The sequence below is a fragment of the Lygodium microphyllum genome, chromosome 11 (genome assembly GCF_053477565.2).
Source record: "Lygodium microphyllum isolate KBCC chromosome 11, Lygodium_microphyllum_v1.1.10, whole genome shotgun sequence".
Classification (NCBI taxonomy): domain Eukaryota; kingdom Viridiplantae; phylum Streptophyta; class Polypodiopsida; order Schizaeales; family Lygodiaceae; genus Lygodium; species Lygodium microphyllum.
The window spans coordinates 1,020,376-1,043,118 of NC_141145.1; the positions used below are offsets into that span (position 1 = coordinate 1,020,376).

Genomic DNA, 22,743 nt, shown 5'->3' on the forward strand with positions numbered 1-22,743 from the left:
TATATTATGAATACTTCGGAATTTTAATTGGTTGTAGGCGCGGCTCTCCAGGGTGATGCTGTACTACGCTCTCTCCTCTTCCGTGAATGGGAGCCGGTGGGCAATTGCATGGAATTAAACCCGCATGTACATAAAATGACCAAATGGCTCACAAATTTTGCCCAAACAGCAAAAGCCCCAAATTGCATAGGATCCAATTGCATCAATGTCGAGAAATTGGGTAAATTTCAGCCCAATTCTTGCATGTACATGAAAGACCCCAAATGTTAGAGGCAAAATGTCACAAATTTCTGGAATTTCTGAGACAAATGGTCTTGTTCTGCATCACAATCCCCAAATCCAGGAAAAGCCCCTAATTTTCCGGCCAAGATTGCACAAATCTGAACTCTATGCTTATGCGCGTAAACGCTCAGTAGTGGAAGAGGAAAAATTGCAAGAATTTGACGAAAATGATGGAAAAAAGAGTCCGTCCGTCAAACTCGACTCATTGACCTGTCAGTGTGTCGTCTAGTCGCAGTGCCGTCCATCCTTTTTGGCGCCTACAACTCGTCGACTAGTCGTCACACAATCGACAGTCGCCTATCGACTGTCCACGCCTGCGCCTAGTCCCTGTCAATCAGTTGCCTTGCCGCGCCCCCGTCACGCAACTACAAGTCGCCTACCGCCTGCATTGTCTCCCCGTGCTACGACTGCTACCCTGTCGACCTGCAGCATTGGTCCTCACCTACACTTCAACCTGCCAACTATCCACTTGGCAGTTGCCTGCTTACCCAACTCACGCCTTGAGAAGTGTGCACTCCTTGCCTGCTCTGATACTAGTTTGTTACGCCTGGGAGCGCAAGGATCGAGACACGCAATGCTTTCTCACAACAGAGAGAGAGAGAGTGCAGAGTAGAGAGAAGAGTGAGCACAACTTGTTGGGTACAATGACAAGTGTACCTCTTTAGGTTTTTAGATAGATATATATATATATGAAAGTACAAATGTGCTAAGGGTATGTTCACACCCGTGCACATATAAAAGGCACGATGGCCCTTTATTCCCAACACAATACATGTATCCAAGTGCATATACTAGACAATTCTTGCACAATTTGATAAAATTCTGCAAAGCCCTAATTTTCTCCGGTCCCGTGTGCACAAATTTCAGTGAAATTGGCAAAAATTCACTAAAATGTGAAGAGCCCCAAATTTCCCGAGCAAATGTACACCAAATTCGCAATTTTTGAATCAAATTGTCATGTTCTACATCATCAAAATCCCCAAATCGAAGAAAAACCCAAAATTTTTCGGCTCAAAATTTCACACTATGCTTACACATGCGAACGCCTATCAATGGACCAAAGATTTAATTTAAAAAACCTTTGAATTTTTGAAAAATAATGAAAATATGTCTTGTTACCTTGATTGGACTACCGCCTGCAGTCTAAGCTATTTGACTGACTAAAGCGATCAGACAGACTATCTGACGCAGCTTGATGGACTATCCAATGCAGCCTGACAGACTGTCCTAACACAATCCTGACGACTGTCCTAACACAATTCTAACACAGCTCTAACAACTATCCTAAGCAGTCCTAATGTAGCTCCAACAACCTAAGCTTTGATACCAGCTTGTCAACGGAGTGCGCGAGGATCAAGACACGATGTGGTGGTGAGAGAGAGTGCAGAGTAGAGAGAGAGAGAGAGAGAGAGAGAGAGAGAAAGAGGACAAGACTCAATGTGGGTACATCTCCACGTACCACTTTAGGTTTTTGATTTTATATATATATATATATATATATATATATATAGAGAGTACATGTGTAAGGGTGCGTGCATATATATATATAGTACATGTGTAAGGGTGCGTGCACATCCCACTGTAAAAGGCACGGTGACCCTTTATTCCAAACACTTTGACTATCAGCACAAATAGGAGTGGGCGACTACTATCTCATACAAGACATCTGAGCCATAAACATTCCAATGTAGCTCTAAATGATGCCCCATATTTAGCTTCTGAAACCACTCTTTCTCCTCGGACAGAGTGATAAATAACCTGATTAAGCACTATTTACAACTATTAACAGATTCACAAATCTTAAATGCACACTTTACCATATAATCTTGGACATTGGATACCTTGTTGGCCCCAAAACTAGTGCCCTTTTCGGTATTTATTTAACTTAATTGAAGAAGAAGTTGATGTACAATGGGGTTCTCCCAATCCCTTCCGGTATTCCAACTCCCCTTGCCGTCCAAAATGACCAGCAATCCTTCAATCTGATTTGCCTCTTGATTCGAGTAGTCAATTGGCCTTCACCCGCTTTGATGGAAATGGAAAATGCCCCAAATTCATTGATTTGTTAGTCCCTCCACTTGAATTTGACTAGAAATAGCCTTAGCCCTATTGAATCCAAGTCTTGGAGCTTCCAATTTTTGGCATGCTTTCTGAGGTTGCTGTTAAACCCTGATTTCTGTCGCAGATTAGGGTTTACAACAAAGAAATCTGAAATTTCTCGACCTCTGGTGATCTCAATGCCATAGTTGCCTTCATACGACATACGGTACGATCCGTACGGTACATATCTGTACGAATTCGTACATGATTTTGGGCCTATTTGGGCCACCTCGCCTGCGCGTCCCACGTTTCCTGTGCCCCCGCCTTAACTCCTATGTATTTCACCTTCCTGCGTGGCACTTTTTGGGGGGGTAGGAAGCCTTGGATACCTCATCCCACCCCCTTTCCAGCCATGCACTCCCCTCCCCCCAGCCCTCTTTGGATTCCTTCCAGCTGGCAACCCTCTCTTTGACCATTGACCCCTCTTTGACTGTTTGAACTTTGACCCTTCTCTCATCTACAAAAGGTGCTCCTCTCCTCCATGCTTCCACACCAATTCAGCAAGCACTTACCATTCTCATCTTCCTCTCTTGGATCTTGATTCTTGAATGGACTTGTGATTTGTCATTCTTGAATCTCATCTCCCATCCCCTCTTTCCCACACCCTATCAAAGCATTTGCCATTCTCAAATCTCATCTCCCATCCCCTCTATCCCACACCCTATCAAAGCATTTGCCATTCTCATCTCCCATCCCCTCTCTCTCACTCTTGCTCTTTCAACTTTACCCCAACCCTCCGGCTTCTCGAGTCTCTCTCCCTTTCAACTTTCAAGACTCAAGTTTCAAGAGTCAAGACTCGAGCATCTCTTTTTTTTTCGTAATGGATGTTATATTTATAAAGTACTAAACGACAAAAAAGTTACAAAAGTCATGGCAAAGATGCAGAGGAAATTGCCATATGCCAGGGAAGTAAGTCCTCCCGAGGAAATAAGTCAAAGTGCCGAATAAGATCTATCTGCCAATGCAAGAGCCTTTTAAGCCTAGCAATATGTCCCTGAACATTAGAGGCTGAATCAAAAAGAAAAGCATTCCGAATGGTCCAATTGTGCCAACAACCCCAGTATCTGAGAAAGTGAAACAAGATCTTCATATGCGACTGTGCCGGTGTGGGGTATTTGGGCCGCACAAAAACCCAATCAAAAGGACTTAGCAAGAAACCAACCACTGCTCGCCAAACCGCTGACAAGAGTGACCAGATTTTCTTAGCGAGAGGGCAAGAAATAAATCGATGACGGGCCGATTCCACACTGGTGGTGCAAAAGAAACAATTGCCGTTGGAGATTCAATGCTTGGAAAGGGCTGAAGCAAGAGGAAGACCACCAATCATCACCCTCCAAAGAAAGACCTTGCATTTGAAAGGTGTCTTGTTCAACCAGCCCTCCATCACAGTTACCTTCCACCATGACTGAGATTTACGCAATCCCCATACCATATTAGCTTTAGTAACCAGCCATTGATGATCTTTAATCAGAAGATGATACACCTGGTTAGCTGAGGCCTTTTCCAAATTCAGCCTGCCTACAAGGTCCCAGTCCTGCTAGGGATGATCCGAAGCAAGGGCAGGACAGGGTTGTCTGCTCTGGAGCACCATCAAAAGCTGTCCCCATAAATCACGGTATCCACGAGGGATCCTGAAAAGCCTCCTGGCTGTAAGAAACAATATCAACACATTGCGACTGGCAAGGGTGGCATCTACAACTGAAGTCAAGCCCAAACGTGACATGCGGTTAAATTTCGGTATGAGCTCATGTTTGCCTTTCCAAGAAAGTAATCGTGAGACTGCCAACAATTCCAGTTGAAAAGAGTTAGTAGCTAAGCGGTCCTCTGCTGGATACCACCGAGCCTTCTGGAGAACCAATTTCCAGGAACATACCAAATGAGCAAGCAAGGAGGATAAAGGACTAGAAAACCGAGAGTCTGCATTAAGAACATGCCACCAAGAGCTCTGAATTTGGGTATTACCATGCATAAGCCCGTGATCCTCAAGAAAATAACGGGCTATAAAGACCCAAGGGTGATGATCCAAGCACATGGCACGAAAAAGAGACCAACGGAGTGCCAGCATATGAGTTTCGGCATCCAAAATAGCCCCACCACCCATGCGTTTTGGAGGTACATACATGCGACCAGGAAATCCATGAAATGCCTACATGCAAGGAGTCCTTTTTCCATAACATGAAATGAATGTACTGAGTAAGAGCATTCAATGTAGTAGTAGTCCAAGGCAGCAATGGCAAGAAATATGTGAGCATTGGCAACATAATTGTCTAAGCCACTTTGAGGCGAACATGGAAGGGCCAAGCCTATGACTTCCAATATAGAAACTTAGCTGCCAGTTTCTGTGAAATCCACTCTAGTAGTTGCTTTGGCCGAACATCAACACCCAAAGGGTACCCAAGATGCCTGACAATGGAACCACGAGGAACAACCATTCCCTGCCAATCCAATGACTGCAAATCTGACTCTGTGCAACTGAGAATGGCTGATTTCAAAGCATTGATATGAAGACCAAAAGCATGACCACAAAGAGTCTAAACATCTAATGCCTTGCAAAGATTATCCTTGTCCGCACGCAAAATCATAAAACTGTCATCAGCCAAGGATTGACTAATGAAGTGTTGTCCAAAAGAAACTGTGTGGGATCCAAAATCCCGAGATATCACTTCCTGCCAAAGCCAAAGATTGTAATAAGTTATACTTGACAAGTACTAGGTGGTACTCAATGTCAGATTTGGGCCTCGACCAATTTATTGGCCACTAATGTTAGTGGTGACATTAGAGACTAGGCATTAATTAATTAATTAATGTCAATCTAAGGATCATTCACTGTCTAGGGATACTTGGAAGCCAATTTAATTATTGACTGATGGAATTATTTTTCTGAGCACTAGAATAATTATTGAATTAATCTTTTGAAAATTAATTTAAAAGCTAAATAATGCTGAAAAATGGAATTAAAAGGCTCCCACTTGATAAAACTTGCCCATGCAAGTGGGAGAAACGTTTTTAGGGACTCATGGAAGTCTATTCCAGTCATTCTGAGAGAGGAGAAGGCTGTTAGAGGGCAAGGGGAGGCTACTGATATGATTTGCAACCACCAGTGCTCAATCCTACACCATGTGATAGCAATTTGGAGCCCTCCAACAGCAGGTGACAGTAGCTCAAGATCCTTCTAGTGCAGATGACAATATACAACAGGAAGCAGTAATCTTTTTGTTGGTCCTAAGCTATAGGTGACAGCTTCCATGGCTATTTAATCAATGCAACAGTAGCTTTTCAACGTTTCTTGTGATGAAACTCTGAAATTTCTCTCTCTACAGCATTCTCTTGTTAGCAGTCATGTTTGTCATGCCTTGTCATCTCCTGCCTGTGAGCCTCAGTCTGAGTCAGACGAGGACATTAGGAGCTCTAACATATCTGTCATATGTTATGATGGGGGAGGCTAGTCACTCTTGACTGGCTATCTTAGGATGTGTATTTCTTTTTGGCCTCTTTTAGTGGGCAGCCATTGGCTGTCCGGCTACTTTTTTGGTCACTGATGTGGGGCGCCCATTTTAGGGCATTTTTAGGGTTTGCGCCCATTTTAGGGTTAGGGTTAGGGTTTGTCCTTTTGCCTATTTATAGGCAGCCCCCCTCCCCACTTGATCACTTGTCTTCTTGCAGATTCCGACACTCCTCCCCTGTGGTGGTGCTGCCATCATCATCAGCCTGATCTGGTGCCCTCACTGACGCTGTGGGCTGCGTGCAGGGACTGATCAGTCTCCTTCCGCCTTCCAATTGTATTCAGTATTCATTTCAATCAGTGCAGATTTCTCTTCCTTATTTCTTGCATTCTCTCTCTCTCCCTCCGTGTTCATATTCCCTCTTCCGCAGCGCACTCTCACATGGTATCAGAGCCAAAGGAGAGTACACGGAGCTGAGACTTACGTGGGAGATCACCCAAATCTTTGTGTTTGCTGCTGGCCTCGTCCCTAACAGCCAAGGCGGCCCTTCCAGGAGGTCACCATCCTTGCGTTTGCTGCAGATGCCCCCTCCAAAGGCTGCCACGTCATCAACCGCCACTTCCTGCTTGCGTTTTCAGTCAGGGCGGCCACTCCTACAGCTAGGCGACATTCCTCCAGTCTGCGTTTTGCTGATCTAGCTGTCGTTCCATCTCCAGGCGGCTCTTTTCCTGCTGGTGACCTATTCCCAGGCTGCGTTCTGGTGCTGGCGGCTTCTATCTTGGTGCTATTCATAAGACAACCTTGCGTTTTGCAGCTCCAGGTGTCTGTAGGCTTCCCCCGCCTGCGTTTTGGTGATCGGTGACCATACTGCTGGTCATTATTCGGCATCGGCAAAGTTTTCTTTGGTGTTTTGCAGATTGGAAGATGTCTTCTCATCAGTTTACGGGCTTTGATGACTCAGATGACGAGCTTTTGTCTCGACACTCATCTGAACGGAGGCGTGATTTCTATCACGAGGACCGTCGTCCGGAGTCTATTCCTCTTTCCCATCCCCCTTCTATTCATGTATCTCGGCGAGCCCCTTCCAGTGGACCGAAGATGCAGCCTTTGGTACCCCCTGTACAGGTAGCCGTCCTTCCTCAACTGCCCAAAGAGGACCGGTTGAATGGCTCCAACTTTTCTCTATGGTCCTGCAAGGTGGAGTGTATCTTGGACTCCTTCAATCTTTGGGAGCTTGTTTCTGTTCCTATTCCCCGGCCTAAGGTGGATCCCGCAGATGGGACTTCTATGGATCGTGCAGCCTTATGGGATCGGCTCAATTCTAGAGCCAGATCTTTCCTCTTTCTGAGTTTGCAGGATTCTCTCCTTGTTCATGTTCACAAGTTGAAGACTGCAGCAGACGTGTGGAGAAAGCTCGCGTCTCTCTATCAACAGAAGACGTTTGCCCACCGGATATCTCTCGAAAAGAAGTTGCGGATGCTCGCTATTGATGATAATCCTTCCATGAAGGACCACATCAACAGATTACAGGATATGACGAATGAGCTTGCATCCCTCGATCGGACGATATCTTCTGAAGACATGGCTATGATTCTTTTGACTCAGCTGTCATCGCCTCGGTTTGATGTCTTCTACACCAACCTTCTTACTTCGAGGACCCGTGCCCAGATTCTATGGGAGGAGCTATCCCTGCTTGTCTTGGAGCATAACGAGCGACTCAGAGAGGTCAGTGCTAGTGCATCCGACTCCACTAGAGCCTTTGTTGCAGGTTTGGGAGGACAGAAGAAGAAGAAGAAGTCAAAGGCTAAGAAGAAGGACCGTTCTTCAGGCTTTGACTCAGATTCAGAGAGACCGAAGTACCCACACTGTGGGAAAGGGACACATCCCGAGGAGAAATGCTAGAAGAAGTACCCTCACCTTCGTCCAGGAGCGAAGGGTGAAAGGGTGAATCTACATCGGAACCTTCTTCTACCTCTACACCAGCTGTTACCCATGAGTCAGTGCTCCTTCATATCCATGCTTTGGAGGAGGATCCTTCTTCCGTGGCTGTAGTGTCTTCTGCGCAGCCTTGGTTAGTGGACAGTGGTGCTTCGAGTCATATGACTCCCCGAGGTGATTTGTTATAGGATCTCCGTCCATCAGAGGGTTTAGTCACTGTTGGTGACATTTTATCAGTGCCTATTAGTGGTGTTGGCACATTGCCTTTGTTTACCGACCGACCTTCGAGCTCCTTTTCACAAGCCCTACATGTTCCGGACTTGGGCCTTCCCCTCCTCTCAGTTTATGGCCTTACGAGGCTTGGCACACGAGTGATCTTCACCGAGCATGCCATTGTTATTGAGGATTCTTTTACAAGAGCTGTCTCATCTACAGGTTGGCACGAGAGCAGGCTTTACAGGCTTTATTCCCCTTCTTTGATGCAGGGTCCTCCGCGGCAGTCTATTGCTACACCCGTTCCCGCTTGTGCACCTTCTATTCCACAAGTTCCTTCCCATCCCCCACCTTCTCCTCCAGTGGTTCCCTCGTACCCCCCATCCCTTTCAGAGGGGGAAAATCTCGGTGATGCGGCTGTGGATTCCCTGGCCCCTAGTGTTTTAGAGGGGGATTCCCAGGATCGTGAGGAGCTCCTTCAGCGGCAGTCTACATCGACAAACTTCATCGACATTGGCATTCCTCTTGCCACCCCAGGATCTATTTCTTCTTCGGCCTTCAGCCACATCCAGGATCTGAGAGGGGGTGTTAGCAGTCATGTTTGTCATCCCTTGTCATCTCCTGCCTGTGAGCCTCAGTCTGAGTCAGACGAGGACATTAGGAGCTCTGACATGTCTGTCATATGTTATGATGGGGGAGGCTAGTCACTCTTGACTGGCTGTCTTAGGATGTGTATTTCTTTTTGGCCTCTTTTAGTGGGCAGCCACTGGCTGCCCGGCCACTTTTTTGGTCACTGATGTGGGGCGCCCATTTTAGGGCATTTTTAGGGTTTGCGCCCATTTTAGGGTTAGGGTTAGGGTTTGTCCTTTTGCCTATTTATAGGCAGCCCCCCTCCCCACTTAATCACTTGTCTTCTTGCAGTTTCCGACACTCCTTCTCCCCTGAGGTGGTGCTGCCATCATCATCAGCCTGATTTGGTGCCCTCACAGACGCTGTGGGTTGCATGCAAGGACTGATCAGTCTCCTTCCGTCTTCCCATTTGTATTCAGCATTCATTTCAATCAGTGCAGATTTCTCTTCCTTATTTTCTGCATTCTCTCTCTCTCCCTCCGTGTTCGTATTCCCTCTTCCGCAGCGCACTCTTACATATCTCTCATCCCCCAACCGTCTCTCAAGTTATCTCAGCAAAATCCAACCATTTGAGTCATCAAAGGTAGAGATATTGGAAAATCTCTGCTACTATAAACCCTAATTTACAATAGAAATTAAGGTTTGACAACCACCTTGAGATACGTACTCAAAATTAAGGGCCAAAGACTTGAATTCCAACATCTGAAATTGAGGAATTTTAGGGAGATTCAAAAAACCAGCTGGCCAATGTCATGGGGACATGAAATTTTTGAGCAAGGTCAAAAGGGCTAAAATCAATTTTCGTGATGATTTAATTATGAAAATTAATTAAATGGTTGGATAATGTTGAAAATGGCTTTAGAAGGCTGCCACTTGGCAAAAATGCCCGTGCAAACTAAGAAAACGTTTTTGGGGACTAGATCTCAGCCATTCAATTAGTTTACATACTGGGAGATAGAGGGAGGGAGCTACTAGTCCATTTTTTGATCAAAGAACAGCAATTTGTTGCAAAAGACAACCATCTAGGGGCCTCAGCAAGCAAGGGACAGCAAGGAGACACCTTCTAGGAACTGGCAATAGCATCGCTGACCATACTAGTCTATTTTCTAATCAGAGAACAACAATTTGTTGCAGAAGACAGTCATCTAGGGGCCTCAGCAAAGCAGGGGACAACAAGGAGACACCTTCTAGGAACTAGCAACAGCATCGCTCATCAAGTGACAGCATTTTGGAGATGCCTGGCACTAGGTGACTACATTAAAAGCATACTGGAGAAGGCAACAAGCTGATCTTAGGGTTTTCTCTCAAAGAAAATTGGATTTCTTCAGCCAAATTTGATGAACAACAAGAGGATTTCTGTTGTAAACCCTAAATTTCTCCAAAAATTAGGGCTTTATATTCAACATTGGGACCCGTGTCAATAGGAATCAGCATCGTACATTAAAATCAACACCTGAAATTCATGGAATTGACAAGGATTTCAAGGGCCAAGTCATCCAATGTAAATTGGCACAACATTTGGTCAATTGATGATTCCATTTGTACAATTCCTAGGTGAAAATCAAGGGGCAATCAACCCAATTTGCTAACTGATTGTATATACAGCAAGGGGCTTTTGGATCAACGAAGGAGATTGTAGAATCTCAACTTGTATACTATCCATTAGCAATTAAAGATAAGAAATACCGAAAGGGGCACCAACTTTGGGGGCAACCGAACATCTATTGTCCAAGATTGTTAAGGTAATGTGTGCATTTCAGTTTACGCTCAGTTATTAATTGTTGTAATTAAGTACTTGATCAAGTTTTACCACCTATTTCAGTCAATATCAAATTTGGGGCTGATTTTGTCTTTCAAAGAGTAGGGTGAAGGTCAATCCTCGAGAAAACCAAGGGGCAAATTGGTTTGGAGGCTTGCTAGTCAATTTTGATAGCAAGAGACACTTGGATTAACAAAGAAGATTAGAGAGTCTCAATTGTACTCCATCCATTTGCAATAAAAGTTAAAGAAATATCGCAAGGGGCGCCTGTTTTGGGGTCAACCTGGTGTCCATTGTCCAATATTAAAGTGGTAAAGTGTACATTTTCAGTTTATGTGAATGAATTACTTCTTGTAAATATTGATTAATCATATTATTTACCACCCTCTTCGAGGAGGAAGTCTGATTTCAAAAATATGTGCCTCATGAGGTCCAATCAAGAGATATCATCCACATAAAGAATGAGAATCAAGAGGTTATCCCCATCTTTGTGGACATAAAGCATGCTTTCAATGTGTGAGTTACTAAAGCCAAGAACAGTCAAATATGCGTATATCTTTTCATACCATGCCCTAGGTGCCTACTTTAAACCATAGAGGGTCTAATGCAACTAGCACACTTTGCTTTCTAAGCCTTTCTAAACAAAGCCAACAAAGTGCGATTTTCTTTCGGTCACACTTTGCTATTCCATGGAAAGAGCATTTAGTTTGTAAGCTGAAACGCAGCTTATATGGGCTGAAACAAGCCCCTAGACAGTCGTACAAAAAGTTTGATACTTTTATGCTCAACCATGGATTTGCACGCAGTCATACAGGATCACTACTTATACACTAAAAAGGCTGATGATGGAAGCCTTAGTGCGTTGGTCTTATATGTGGATGACATGCTGATTGTTACAGGAAAGCATAAGAGTACTTTAAATGCTCTTAAAAGGCAGTTGAGTTCAGCCTTCTCACCTTGAAAGATTGGGGGACAGCTGAACACATTTTGGGCATGCGCATTAAAAGAGAGAGAGGGCAACACCTGTTGTTTCTCTCACAGGACAAGTACATCAACAAAGTTCTTGACAAATTTAATATGGCTGATGCTAAGCCTCTTGGTGTGCCTTTACCGCCACATAGAAAGCTTAGCAAAGCTAATTGTCCAAAAGATGATGTAGCTGCTATTGCTGTGAAGGGCATACCTTATGCATCAGTTTGTGGTTCTTTGATGTATGCCATGGTTGTAACTCGTCTTGACATTGCTCATGCAATGGGAGGAGTTAGTAGATTCATGTTTAAACCTGGCAAGCCACATTGGGAAGCAGTGAAATGTATCTTTAGATACTTAAAAGGTATACACAAGAAAAGTGTATGCTATGAAAAGGATACGCTAAAGTTGCAAGGATTCTGTGATTCGGATATGGCAAGAGATCTTGACACTAGAAAATCTACCATTGGATATGTCTTTACTTTGGCTAGTGGGGCTATTTCTTAATGTTCAAGGTTGCAGAAAATTGTGGCACTGAGTACTACAAAGGCTAAATATATTTCCGCTGCAAAAGCATCTAAGGAAGCTATTTGGCTTGGCCGTTTGGTCAAGGATTTTGGTATTTCTTCCCATACTCCAATGCTTGGTTGCAATAGCCAAAGTGCCGTATGTCTGGCTAAGAATGCCATGTTTCATACGCGTACCAAACACATAGATGTTCAGTACCACTTCATTCGACAGGTCTTGGATGATGGTATTGTCACACTGACTAAGGGTAAAACCCAAGATAACCCTACAAATGTTCTCACTAAGAATCTTGCAAAGGCTCAGCATGAGCAATTGCATCCAATTAGTGGGAGTTGGCTAACTTAAAGATACCACTTCAGGCCTTTAAGTGGAAGGTTGTCGGGTGTAAAGTCCCTTAATCTCCATGTGTATAAACTTAGGGGTGTAAACATGCCCTTATTTGTACCCTAACATATAAATACATTTTATTCTTTGTGTACCATCACTTACTTGAACACTCATCTTTGAATTCTCTCACTCTCACTCTCAACACTGCTCTTGCTCCATTTTTGTCTCACACTTCATTGCACACTCATTCCAATATAACCTCCCTCCCCCACCATCAACCCCTTCCCTTCCTTCCTAGTTGCCCATTCACCCTTTCTTCCTCTACAACTTCTCCCTCTCTACATGCTTCCCTTCCTCCTTTGAGGGCTCCTACTACTTCATCTTCGAGTATTCCTACTCCATCCCCATCCCTCAAGTTTCTTCTAGGGATATTGGAGCCATTAGAAGGGGAGTCTTCCTCTTCGGGTGAGGGGGATTTACCTTTTCTTCGTGAGGGGGAGTCCCTATCTGATATGACTATGAAACTTGTAGAAAAAGTGTGTTTATAAAGCTGTAAAAGATCATGTTTATATGACTTGAGATAAATGCAATGTTTGACATGGGGCTTCTAATGGGCTTTTTATCATGATGATAGACCGGCCCATAAGGTTTTTTTTTTTTTTTTAAAGTTTAAAAAATGCATCAAGGGGGCTGTCTATGGGCTTAATCCCATGTAGTAAGCCCTTCTTCCATCTCTCTCTCAACAAGACTTGACTTAGAATGAAAATTTATCATTGATAGGTTTGATATTAAATACTTTTTACACATTTATAATTGCATTTAAACTTTTAAGTTTAATACACATTTATAGGCACATTTAAAAGCACATAAAAGCTTCTATAGACAAGTGCTTTACAAGTACAGGAGGCTACTGTCAGTGCAGCGGTGCGGAAGCGTAGGATTGAGAGAGAGAGAACGCAGAGAGGAGAGAGAAAAAGAGAATGGAAAATGAAGATCTGTTGTATAAAGTGTGCTGTATACAAAGATATGCAGATATGACACGGGCGCAGTGCGCTGGACTGCGTGTCTCCACTCGGCAATGTAACCTGCTGTTCACCTCGAAGTCCGCTGCAGTCAACACGATCTCCTGTCTGAAATCTGCGAACAGAGACAGGATCTGCACGAGCCTAAAGCCTATAATTTGCGTACAGAAGAGTGTGGGCAGACTGCTGAAAACTCGGCTATAAATAGCCAGAATCTGGGCGCACCAAATAGGCAGGTTGGCTGCTGTACTGTACCAGGTCGGACTGCCACGTGGCAGTCCGACTAACTAGGATCTGAATCGCTAACACCCCCTCTCAGAGCCTAGGCGGGGCAGAAGCCTGAGGGATCTGGAATGGCTCCGAAGTAGAGCCTGGGGAAGCGCCTTCATAAACAAATCTGCAAGATTGTCCTCCGTCTTGCAATACTCCACAGTGATGGTCTCATCCAAAAGCTTCCCTCTGATAAAATGGTACTGGATCTCTATGTGCTTCGTCCGGGCATGGAAGATAGGATTCCGTGCCAAGGCAATGCAACTCTCATTGTCACATTGCAGCAAAGTAGGACGAGTCTGGGGGCAGCCAAGCTCCTCCAACAATCTCAGAAGCCACACAGCCTCACATGTGGTGGAAGACGCGGCCCGATACTCCGCCTCAGTAGACGAAAGGGCTACCATGGGCGGCTGCTTGCTACTCCATGAGATAACACCTGCACCCAAGGTAAAACAGTAACCTGTTGTAGACCGCCTGTGGTCCACATCACCAGCCCAATCCGAGTCGCTCCAACCTGCAAGTACAAGATCTGAACCACCTGTGCCTGCTGGATAATGAATCCCTAAATCAGATGTCCCCCTCAAATACCGAAGTATCCTCTGGGCAGCCTGCCAATGCACCGTCTAAGGTTCACTCATGAACCCCGCCAACAGCCCAACAGCAAAACAAAGATCAACACGAGTGTTGAGGAGCCAAATCAATAATCCAATCAACTGACGATAGCAGGAAGCATCCGCCATGGGAGAAGCTGAATGGGAAGTGGCCTTCCAGTTCGGATCCATAGGAGTAGAAAGGGTCCGACAATCCTCCATCGCAAAAGAAACCAAGAGCTCCTGTACATATCTCTGCTGAGAGATGGAGATCCCCCTCTGAGACTGATAAATCTCATGGCCCAAGAAGAAATGGAGTAGACCCAAGTCCGTCATCTCGAACGTCTGATGTAAAGCTGCCTTCATCTCTTTGACCTTCTGTGCATGATCACCTGTGACAATCAAATCATCAACATACAACACAAAAAGCATACAACCAGCCTCGGAAGTATGTACATAAAGCTGCGGATCAGCCTTGGAATGCCGATAGCCCAACTGTGACTGTAGGAACAAGTCAATCTTCTCGTTCCATGCATGCGGAGCCTGTTTGAGGCCATACAAGGCCTTCTTCAACCTGTAGACTTTCGCATCTGAAGATCCAAAGCCAGGAGGCTGCTCTACATAGATCTCCTCCTTCAAATCGACATTGAGGAAGGCCGACTTCACATCCAACTGGTAGACAAGCCATCTCCTATGGCCAGCCAAGGCAAGAACAGCTCGAATAGTCGCCATACGAGTAGTGGGGGCAAAACTGTCATGACAATCAATCCCTGGGCGTTGTGCAAAACCTTTAGCAACAAGGCGAGCCTTGTGCTTGTCCAAAGAACCATCGCTAAGGTACTTGGTCTTGAAGACCCATTTGACACCAATCACCTTCTTATTTGGGAGGCGAGGCACGAGATACCAAGTGCCATTCCTCTCAATAGCCTCCAACTCGACTTCCATAGCTTTCTTCCATGGTGCGGACTGTAAAGCCTCCTTCACGGAGGTGGACTCTCGATCCTGCATAACACAGGTCATCAAACAATAGTCAGAGCAAACAAGCTCCGAAGAATGTGCCTGGTGCCTCGTGACCGCCGCAGACCATCCTGCAGTCCCCACTCCTCAGGGACCCCCTCGATCCCTGAATCACGGAGTGTGTCACGAGCCCAACAAGGAGGAGGCCGGACCTCTCCTCGTCTCTCTCCATCAGCTGAAGACTCTGGGATATCCACCGGCGGTAACTCCTCGGGGGTGACCGGTGGAACAGTAGACTCTGTTTCAGAAACAGAATCGGAATCAAAAGGCGCAGGCGCCAAAGGAACTGTCGCAGGAGCCCAACTCTCACTTGGATCTCCAAGAACAGGATGCTCCTCACCCGCTGCTATGGCCGAAACCTCCACAAACCGCACATCTTGACTGGTATACACATTCCGCTTGACGGGATCATACAAACGATAGCCTTGGGACTAAGAGCTGTAGCCAACAAACACCTGTCTTCGGGAAGCTGCTTCAAATTTATCACGATGAGTCTTGGAAAATGTGAACATAGGCATCACACCCAAACACCCTAAAATAAGAAACATTAGGCTTAGTGCCAAAGTAAACCTCAAAAGGTGTCATCCCATCAACGGCCGAAATGGAGGATCGGTTAAGGATGTGGACAGCAGTAGCCACAGCCTCGGCCCACAGAAACTGAGGTGTCTGTCGGTGCTTCATCATGGTGCGCGCCATCTCGATCACACTTCGGTTCTTCCGTTCAAGAATGCCATTTTCTTGAGGAGTGTTGGTATTAGCAAACTCCTGGTGAATACCTTTATCTGCACAAAAACGAGCAAACTCATCAGAAACAAATTCACCACCCTTGTCGGATCGCAAGGTCTTCAATCTCCGGCCCAATCGGTTCTCCTCAAAGAGAAGCCAATCCTTGAAGTGGAAGAAAGCTTCTAACTTCAACGCCAAGAAATAGGCCCATGACATCCTGTTGTAGTCATCTATGATCAACATGAAGTACGAGCTTCCTCTCAAGGACTCGTTCCTCATAGGGCCACAAAGATCTGTAGATACAAGCTCCATCGGTGAAATAGACCGCCGCGAAGCTTTGTTGGGAATCGCATCCCTATGCTGTTTCCCACAAATGCAGGAGACGCATGGCTACTGGCTCACCACAATGTCCGGCAACCCTCGTACAAGCTGTCCATGTGACGCCCTCCGAAGATAATCATAGTTGAGGTGACCAAACCGAGCATGCCATAGCTCTGACTGTGTCTGAGAGGTAAGAAGAAGAGTAGAGAGGGCGGTAGAAGACTTCAATTTGTAGATGCCGTTCTCTTCATATCCTGATGAGAGAACCTTCCTTGACCCACGATCAAGAACTCGCACCGAATCACTATCAAACTCCACTAAAAGTCCAAGGGAACAAATCTTATGAACTGACAATAGATGATACCCTAAACCTGGTACATGCAAGACCTCTGAGGTATGGGTACCACCACGTCCATCTGGAATAAGCTGCATCTCACCCCGTCCTGCAATAGACACCGAAGAGCTATCTCCATTGAGAATCTGCCCACGCGAAGGTCGCAATTGGGCAACACCATCTGATGAAGGAGTCATGTGCCGGGAGGCACCACTGTCTACGATCCACTCTCGAGCCTGGGGAGCTGTCATCGCAGCATCAGAAGCATTCGATGTTGAGTCCTCAATGACACCTAGATAAAGAAACGCAGCTGATGAGGGTGCAGCCACCGCTCCAAAATCCTTCGTGTCCTACTTATTGGTGTCCTTCTTGTCTTTGTCAGGGCAATCCTTCTTCCAATGGCCGGTCTTTCCACAAATATGGCATGTGGATTCTTTGTCCTTGTCCTTGTTCTTCTTTGACTTGTTATCGCCCTTCTTCTTCTTTTGGTCCTTTCCCTTCTTCTGAGAGGCTTGACTTGTCAGTGCCTCCGACTTGGAAGCATTCTGTCCCTTCAGTTGTTCCTCTTGGTCCAAGACCATAGGAACCAACTCTTCCCACCGAAGAGTGGACTCTCGCCCCGAAGCAATAAGGGCGGAGTAGAAAGCACCGAATCGTGGCGGCAACTAGGACAAGAGTGTGATCGCCATGTCTTCAGAGGAAATCGGCTTCCCCGCATTCTGAACCTGCATCTGAAGCTATCTAAGCTTGTTGATGTGCTCCCGCAATGAAAAAGACTTGTTCACGGACAAGGTCCGCATCTGCACCTCCAAAGAAACCCGCTTCATAAGGGTCATCCGGTTATACATCTGACCAAGCTCCAGCCATATCTCCCAAGCCACCGTCAAGTGCTCGATGTGAGCTATCACGGCTGTAGTACAAGACAGAAAAAGAAAGGAACGAATCCTGGCATTCACTTTGTCCCAGTGAGACTGTGCCTTGGCCAACTCCGCACAAGCATCGGAAGAGAGTTTAGACTCATCTCGCACCGAGGGCCGGTCGATCTCCTCCTGGACAAGCTCCGCCAAATCATAGGACTCAAGGATGGCCAGCATCATCACATGCCAAATGCGGGAATTGTCGCCATCAAGCTTTTGATCTGCGAGAAGAGCCGATAAGACAAGCACCTTCCGGTCCATAATCGTCTGGAACTCCAAGTCAATCTCTGTAGACATCTTCACCTGTAATGCCGTCACAAACGCAAAAGCAGCCCCCTCTAACTGTGTAAACACCTGCTAGGGCTCTTCCACGTCCCAAAACTTCTTCACCCGCCAGAGGAAATGAAAAAGCAAAACCTGCACTTGAAAGCTGAAAACTCAAACTTCCTCCTCGTCAAACAGCAGTAAACAGTTGCAAATCCACCACCTAGACTCCTTTCCGGCGCGCCCATGCTCACTTCAGCCTTGTTCCAAGGCGCAGCCCTCCTGCTTACCCTCAAACGCTGAAAACGCAACCTTGTGTCGCGATGGAAACTCCTCTTCAGGTTGGTTCTTCACTCAGTCAGCCCTTCTACACTGCTCTGATACCATATCAGAGTCCAGCGGTGCAGAAGCATATAACTGAGAGAGAGAGAACGCAGAGAGAAGAGAGAGAAAGAGAGTGGAAAATGAAGATCTGTTGTATAAAGTGTGTTGTATACAAAGATATGCAGATATGTACACGGGCGCAGTGTGCTGGACTGCGTGTCTCCACCTCGACGATGCAACCTGCTGTTCACCTCGAAGTCCGCTGCAGTCTGCACAATCTCCTGTCTGAAATCTGCGAACAGAGACAGAATCTGCACGAGCCTCCAGCCTGTAATCTACGTACAGAAGAGTGTGGGCAGACTGCTGAAAACTCGGCTACAAATAGCCAGAATCTGGGCGCACCAAATAGGCAGGTCGGCCGCATTAAATGCAGCCGACTGTACTATACCAGGTCGGACTGCCACATGGCAGTCCGACTGGTCAGTCTGACTGACCAGGATCTGAATCGCTAACAGCTACTTGGTCTCCTTCGCAATAGGATGAGCGTATCACGATTCCATGGTGGTATCGATAGCTTATGCAAGGTTCAAGTGTTTCCCATTTTCCTATTACCCCTATAGGCCCACATAGATCAGCCAGATTGCAAACCCAACAAAATAGTTCACTCTATGTGAACTACATCCTTATGTCACAAATTCTGACCGTGAGCCTACTACAATTGATGAGGCTCTTGCACAAAATATCTGGTGTTGTGCTATGCATGAGGAGCTCGACTCTATCGAGCACAACCAAACTTGGGAATTGGTTCCCGTCCAAAGAAAAGAAAGGTGATTGGTGTGAAGTGGGTCTATTAGACCAAGTATCTTGCAAATGGATTCTTGGACAAGTATAAGGCACCATACATTGCCAAGGGATTTGCTCACTGAGCAAGGTTGAATTACTCACAGACCTTCACACCTCCAGCTCAAATGTCCACTATTCGAGCTATCTTGCCTCTTGCAACTCATCACCATTGGCCTAATTTTCAGATGGACATAAAGTCTACCTTTCTAAATGGCATCTTAGAGAAGGAGATTTCTCTCTCACAACCTCTTGGTTTTCTTGTACACAAGGAGAAGGACCATATCTACAAGTTGCAAAAGGCTGAAGCAAGCTCCTTGGTACTAGAGGATTGATCCATTCTTCTTACAGGGAAGGCTTTCATCGATTAGATCATGACCCCAATCTTTACTATAAGGTAGAGGGCAATAAGTGTGTCCTAGCTCGTCATCTTGTATGTGGATGTCTTGATTATCACATGGACTCACAAGAGGTTCATTAGACTCTAGAAATGTTGAGGCAAGAGTTCGACATGACAGATCTAGGGATCCTACACTTCTTCCTTGGCTTGGAGATCTATCAGATGGCAGAGGACATCTTTATATCTCGGCACAAGTACATCTCCAAGTTACTTTCAGAGCTTGGTATGGCCAAGTGTTGGCCTATTTCTTGCCCCATGGACCCTAGGTCCAAGCTTTTGACAGCTAGTGATCCCCTTCCAAATGCTACCCGGTACAAGTGCCTTCTTGGCTCCTTGACCTAGCTTATTCACACTCAGCCAGATATTTTCTTTGTGGTGGCATTGTTATCTTCTTTTATGAAAACTCCTAGTCGAGCTCATTGGACAACCGCTTTGCATGTTACAAGGGACTCAATCCTACAGGATCGCGTGCAATGAGGGGGGCACTCTTTCTAGATGGAGTGACTCAAACTAGGTAGGTGATGTGGATTCAAGACAATCCACACATAATGGCTCATTCTGATTGAGCTTGTTCTTGCCTTTGAATTTGGACTTGGTGAAGAGGGCCTCATGCTTCAAAGTTGCATTGATCTCTTGCTTGAACTTTAGTCTTTTCTCTTCTTCTAGAAGAAAGGCTTCAACTTCATCTAACCTAAGAAAGGACATTTTGATAAGAGTAGTTACCACATGGTCATACTCCTGGGACCCGGATTTAAGTAAGACCATTGAAACTCCTAGTTCCAAGCAAAACAAACTACAATTTGGACAATTACTCGAGAGGAGCTCATGGTTTGAGGAACGATCATGAGAAAAGCCCTGGGTCAAACATTCACCTAATTAAGAGAAGACAATTGAATAACAACCCTATTTGAAGAACCTGGCATGACGACACACCCTGAAGTCAGGCTTCGAATTCATACCTTCAAATCCAGAATGGAGCGATACGACTTGTTCCTTGCAAGCTTGAAAGCTCTAAGAAGAACTCCGATACCGACACGGATGCCGTACGCCAACAGGAAGCTCTGGCAGAGGCTCCCGATGGAATTGGCAACGCAAGAATCGAAATGCTGACAGAGATGGTGCCGACCACTGAACAGGGAAGAATACCGATCGTCCCTGCCATGGCTGTTATGGTGGAGGTCATTTATGGCTTCCCGCAAGCTGGCCTCTGCCTCTCGGAGTCTCCTGAGGGCAGCCTCCTTCTCCAGGGACGCAAGGGCAGCTCTCTGCTGAGCCGATGATGATGAGAATCCCTGCTGCGGCTGCGCTTTGCGATTCGGCGCTGTCATGCTTGCATGAAAAGCCCCCAAAGTGGCCGGTCCTTCGTTTTATATTTGGGAGAGCAGAGCAAAAACATTAGAAGGGAGTGGGCGTATTAAGCCATGGCCGACCAGGAAAAGGCAATGCAGGAAAGGAGGCACCTAATTTTAGATCGCCAGCGCTCCAATTCGATGCGAAAATGAGCACCCAATTAATAATGGCTTGGGTAAGCCGTGAAATTTGCTTTGCGGATCCCTCTGAGTCCTGAGAGGCTCTTCGAGAGCGAGAATTGCGCAAACGATCTGGACCCAGGCACAGTCACCACATAATACTATCAGCTACTAACGCATAGAGACAGGGGAGCTATCCTATTTCTTCTCTCTTTCTTCTATGTAATGTTTTGGAAGGAATTGATTGGCCTTCAGCAGAAATCTTCACCCTAAGGTTCTACTCACCCAAAGTCCAAATCCAAGTTTTCATGAAACCCCGGTACTTCTTTCTTCTTCTTTTGGATATCTTTGCAAGGGATTGATTGGGCTTCATCTCAAACCTTATCTGACTCGCCCACACATTGTACTAGCTAAGCTAGCTCTCGTTGTGGCCATGGCTATATTTCTCATTGAATTTGAAGAAAAAAATATGGGTCTATTTATATATTTTACTAGCACATTTTGACGTGTTACACCTCACTTCACTTGGGGTTTATACGCCCAATATTTTACCCATTGAGTTGCACTACATCTAGTAGTGTTCATTGTGCGTAAAACAACATAGCATATCATGATAGCTTTGCTTGCTTTGATCTATCCTCCCCCATTTAGAGTTCAGAATTTTACGACCCTCTCTCTCTCTCTCTCAACAAGTTAGTCACAAGATGACGAGGAATAGGAATAAACTATTCATTAGGGGAGGAGTGACTAGTCAAAGAAAAAGGCATCAAAAAGGGTAGAGAGGGTAATGTAAGATGTTGCCATCTGAGGGATGAAATAGTGAAGTTATAGTAGGTATGATGTAAGGTGGCCTTGATTCCATTACAAGCATGCAAAACATTCATGCCTAACATGGCAATCAGTGCCATCAAAGGGTCAAAGTTTCAAGCCTCCAACAAAAGTTTAAATTGCCCCATCAACTCAATACTAGATGCATGTGAATATTCATTTGAGTATTAAGTAGAAGACAATTTTTGACTCAATTGAACAAGTCATTTAATATTTAATATATGAATGTCTAATGAACATAATTTGTGAAGGATTGAAGTGTTTGAGAGTCAATTGTTGAAAACCTCTTTCTTGAAATATTCTTCATATGTGTGAAGGTGGGCTACTTGGTAGGTACATCTTGATGTGCTTAGCGTTTGAATTCCTTAAGTGTTTGTCATATGTATAAATTATATGTATCTTGGCTAATTCACAAACATCTTCAAATAAGTACATGCTTACACATCATCTAAAAATTCCTTACAAGATAGTGATAGTTATATGGATTGTTTGCTTACACATAAGCATATTGTTTTTATGGTTGTCTACTTGTCCAAAATCCTTTCAAAAGCCAACAAAAATATCACTTTATTGGTCACGCACTTTGTATAGGTACACCTTCTCACATGTTGATTTGATAGTATATATAGTCAAATGCTAGGTAAAATCAAATATTTAGTTATTCCAAACTTGAGTTATTCTCCCTCAAAGAATGTTACAAGGAGGGAGATACAAAGAGTTCAGGAGTATGCACCTTTGCATGTGTGGGTGTACATATGCAAGCTCACAAGTCTCTTTGTCAATTTTGTGTGTGAAAGGCATGTGACATCATTAGATTCATTTATATTATCCATTTAAGATTGTAAAGTACTTGTATGTGTTTGTGCATGCGTGAATGCATTTGTGTATGTGTGATTCTAAATGGTTACATGTAGAGTCCCACAACAACCTTTGGTGGATAAAAACTTTCAAGGAACAATGCACTAGTTTCAATTTGTGGCACATAGAAGGCTTATGAGGGCTAAATGATAGGTTTTAATATATAAAGGTTATCACTGAACAAGTTACCCTTTATGAGTATTTTAGACTTGCCAATGTCATGGGTGGTAGCTAACTTAAAGTATGACAAAGGGAAGAATATATATATATATATATATATATATATATATGTTTCATGCAATGGAGGTGAGGGAACATTAGTGAATAATAATAATTACAAAATACACATTTACACCAAAGTAGTCAATCTAGAA

The 22,743-nt window shown here is 44.9% G+C and overlaps 1 protein-coding gene across 1 annotated transcript in view; it reads right to left on the minus strand.

Annotated features, from left to right (window-relative positions):
• The window catches only part of LOC148028479 (uncharacterized), a 55,611-nt gene extending 34,620 nt beyond the window's left edge, over nucleotides 1–20,991 (minus strand). The window contains exon 1 of the mRNA XM_087688786.1: nucleotides 20,174–20,991. Within this exon, the coding sequence (XP_087544912.1) occupies nucleotides 20,174–20,542 (369 nt within the window). The 5' untranslated portion in view covers nucleotides 20,543–20,991. The remainder of the gene's footprint in view (nucleotides 1–20,173) is intronic.
• Between the last annotated feature and the right edge of the window lie 1,752 nt (nucleotides 20,992–22,743).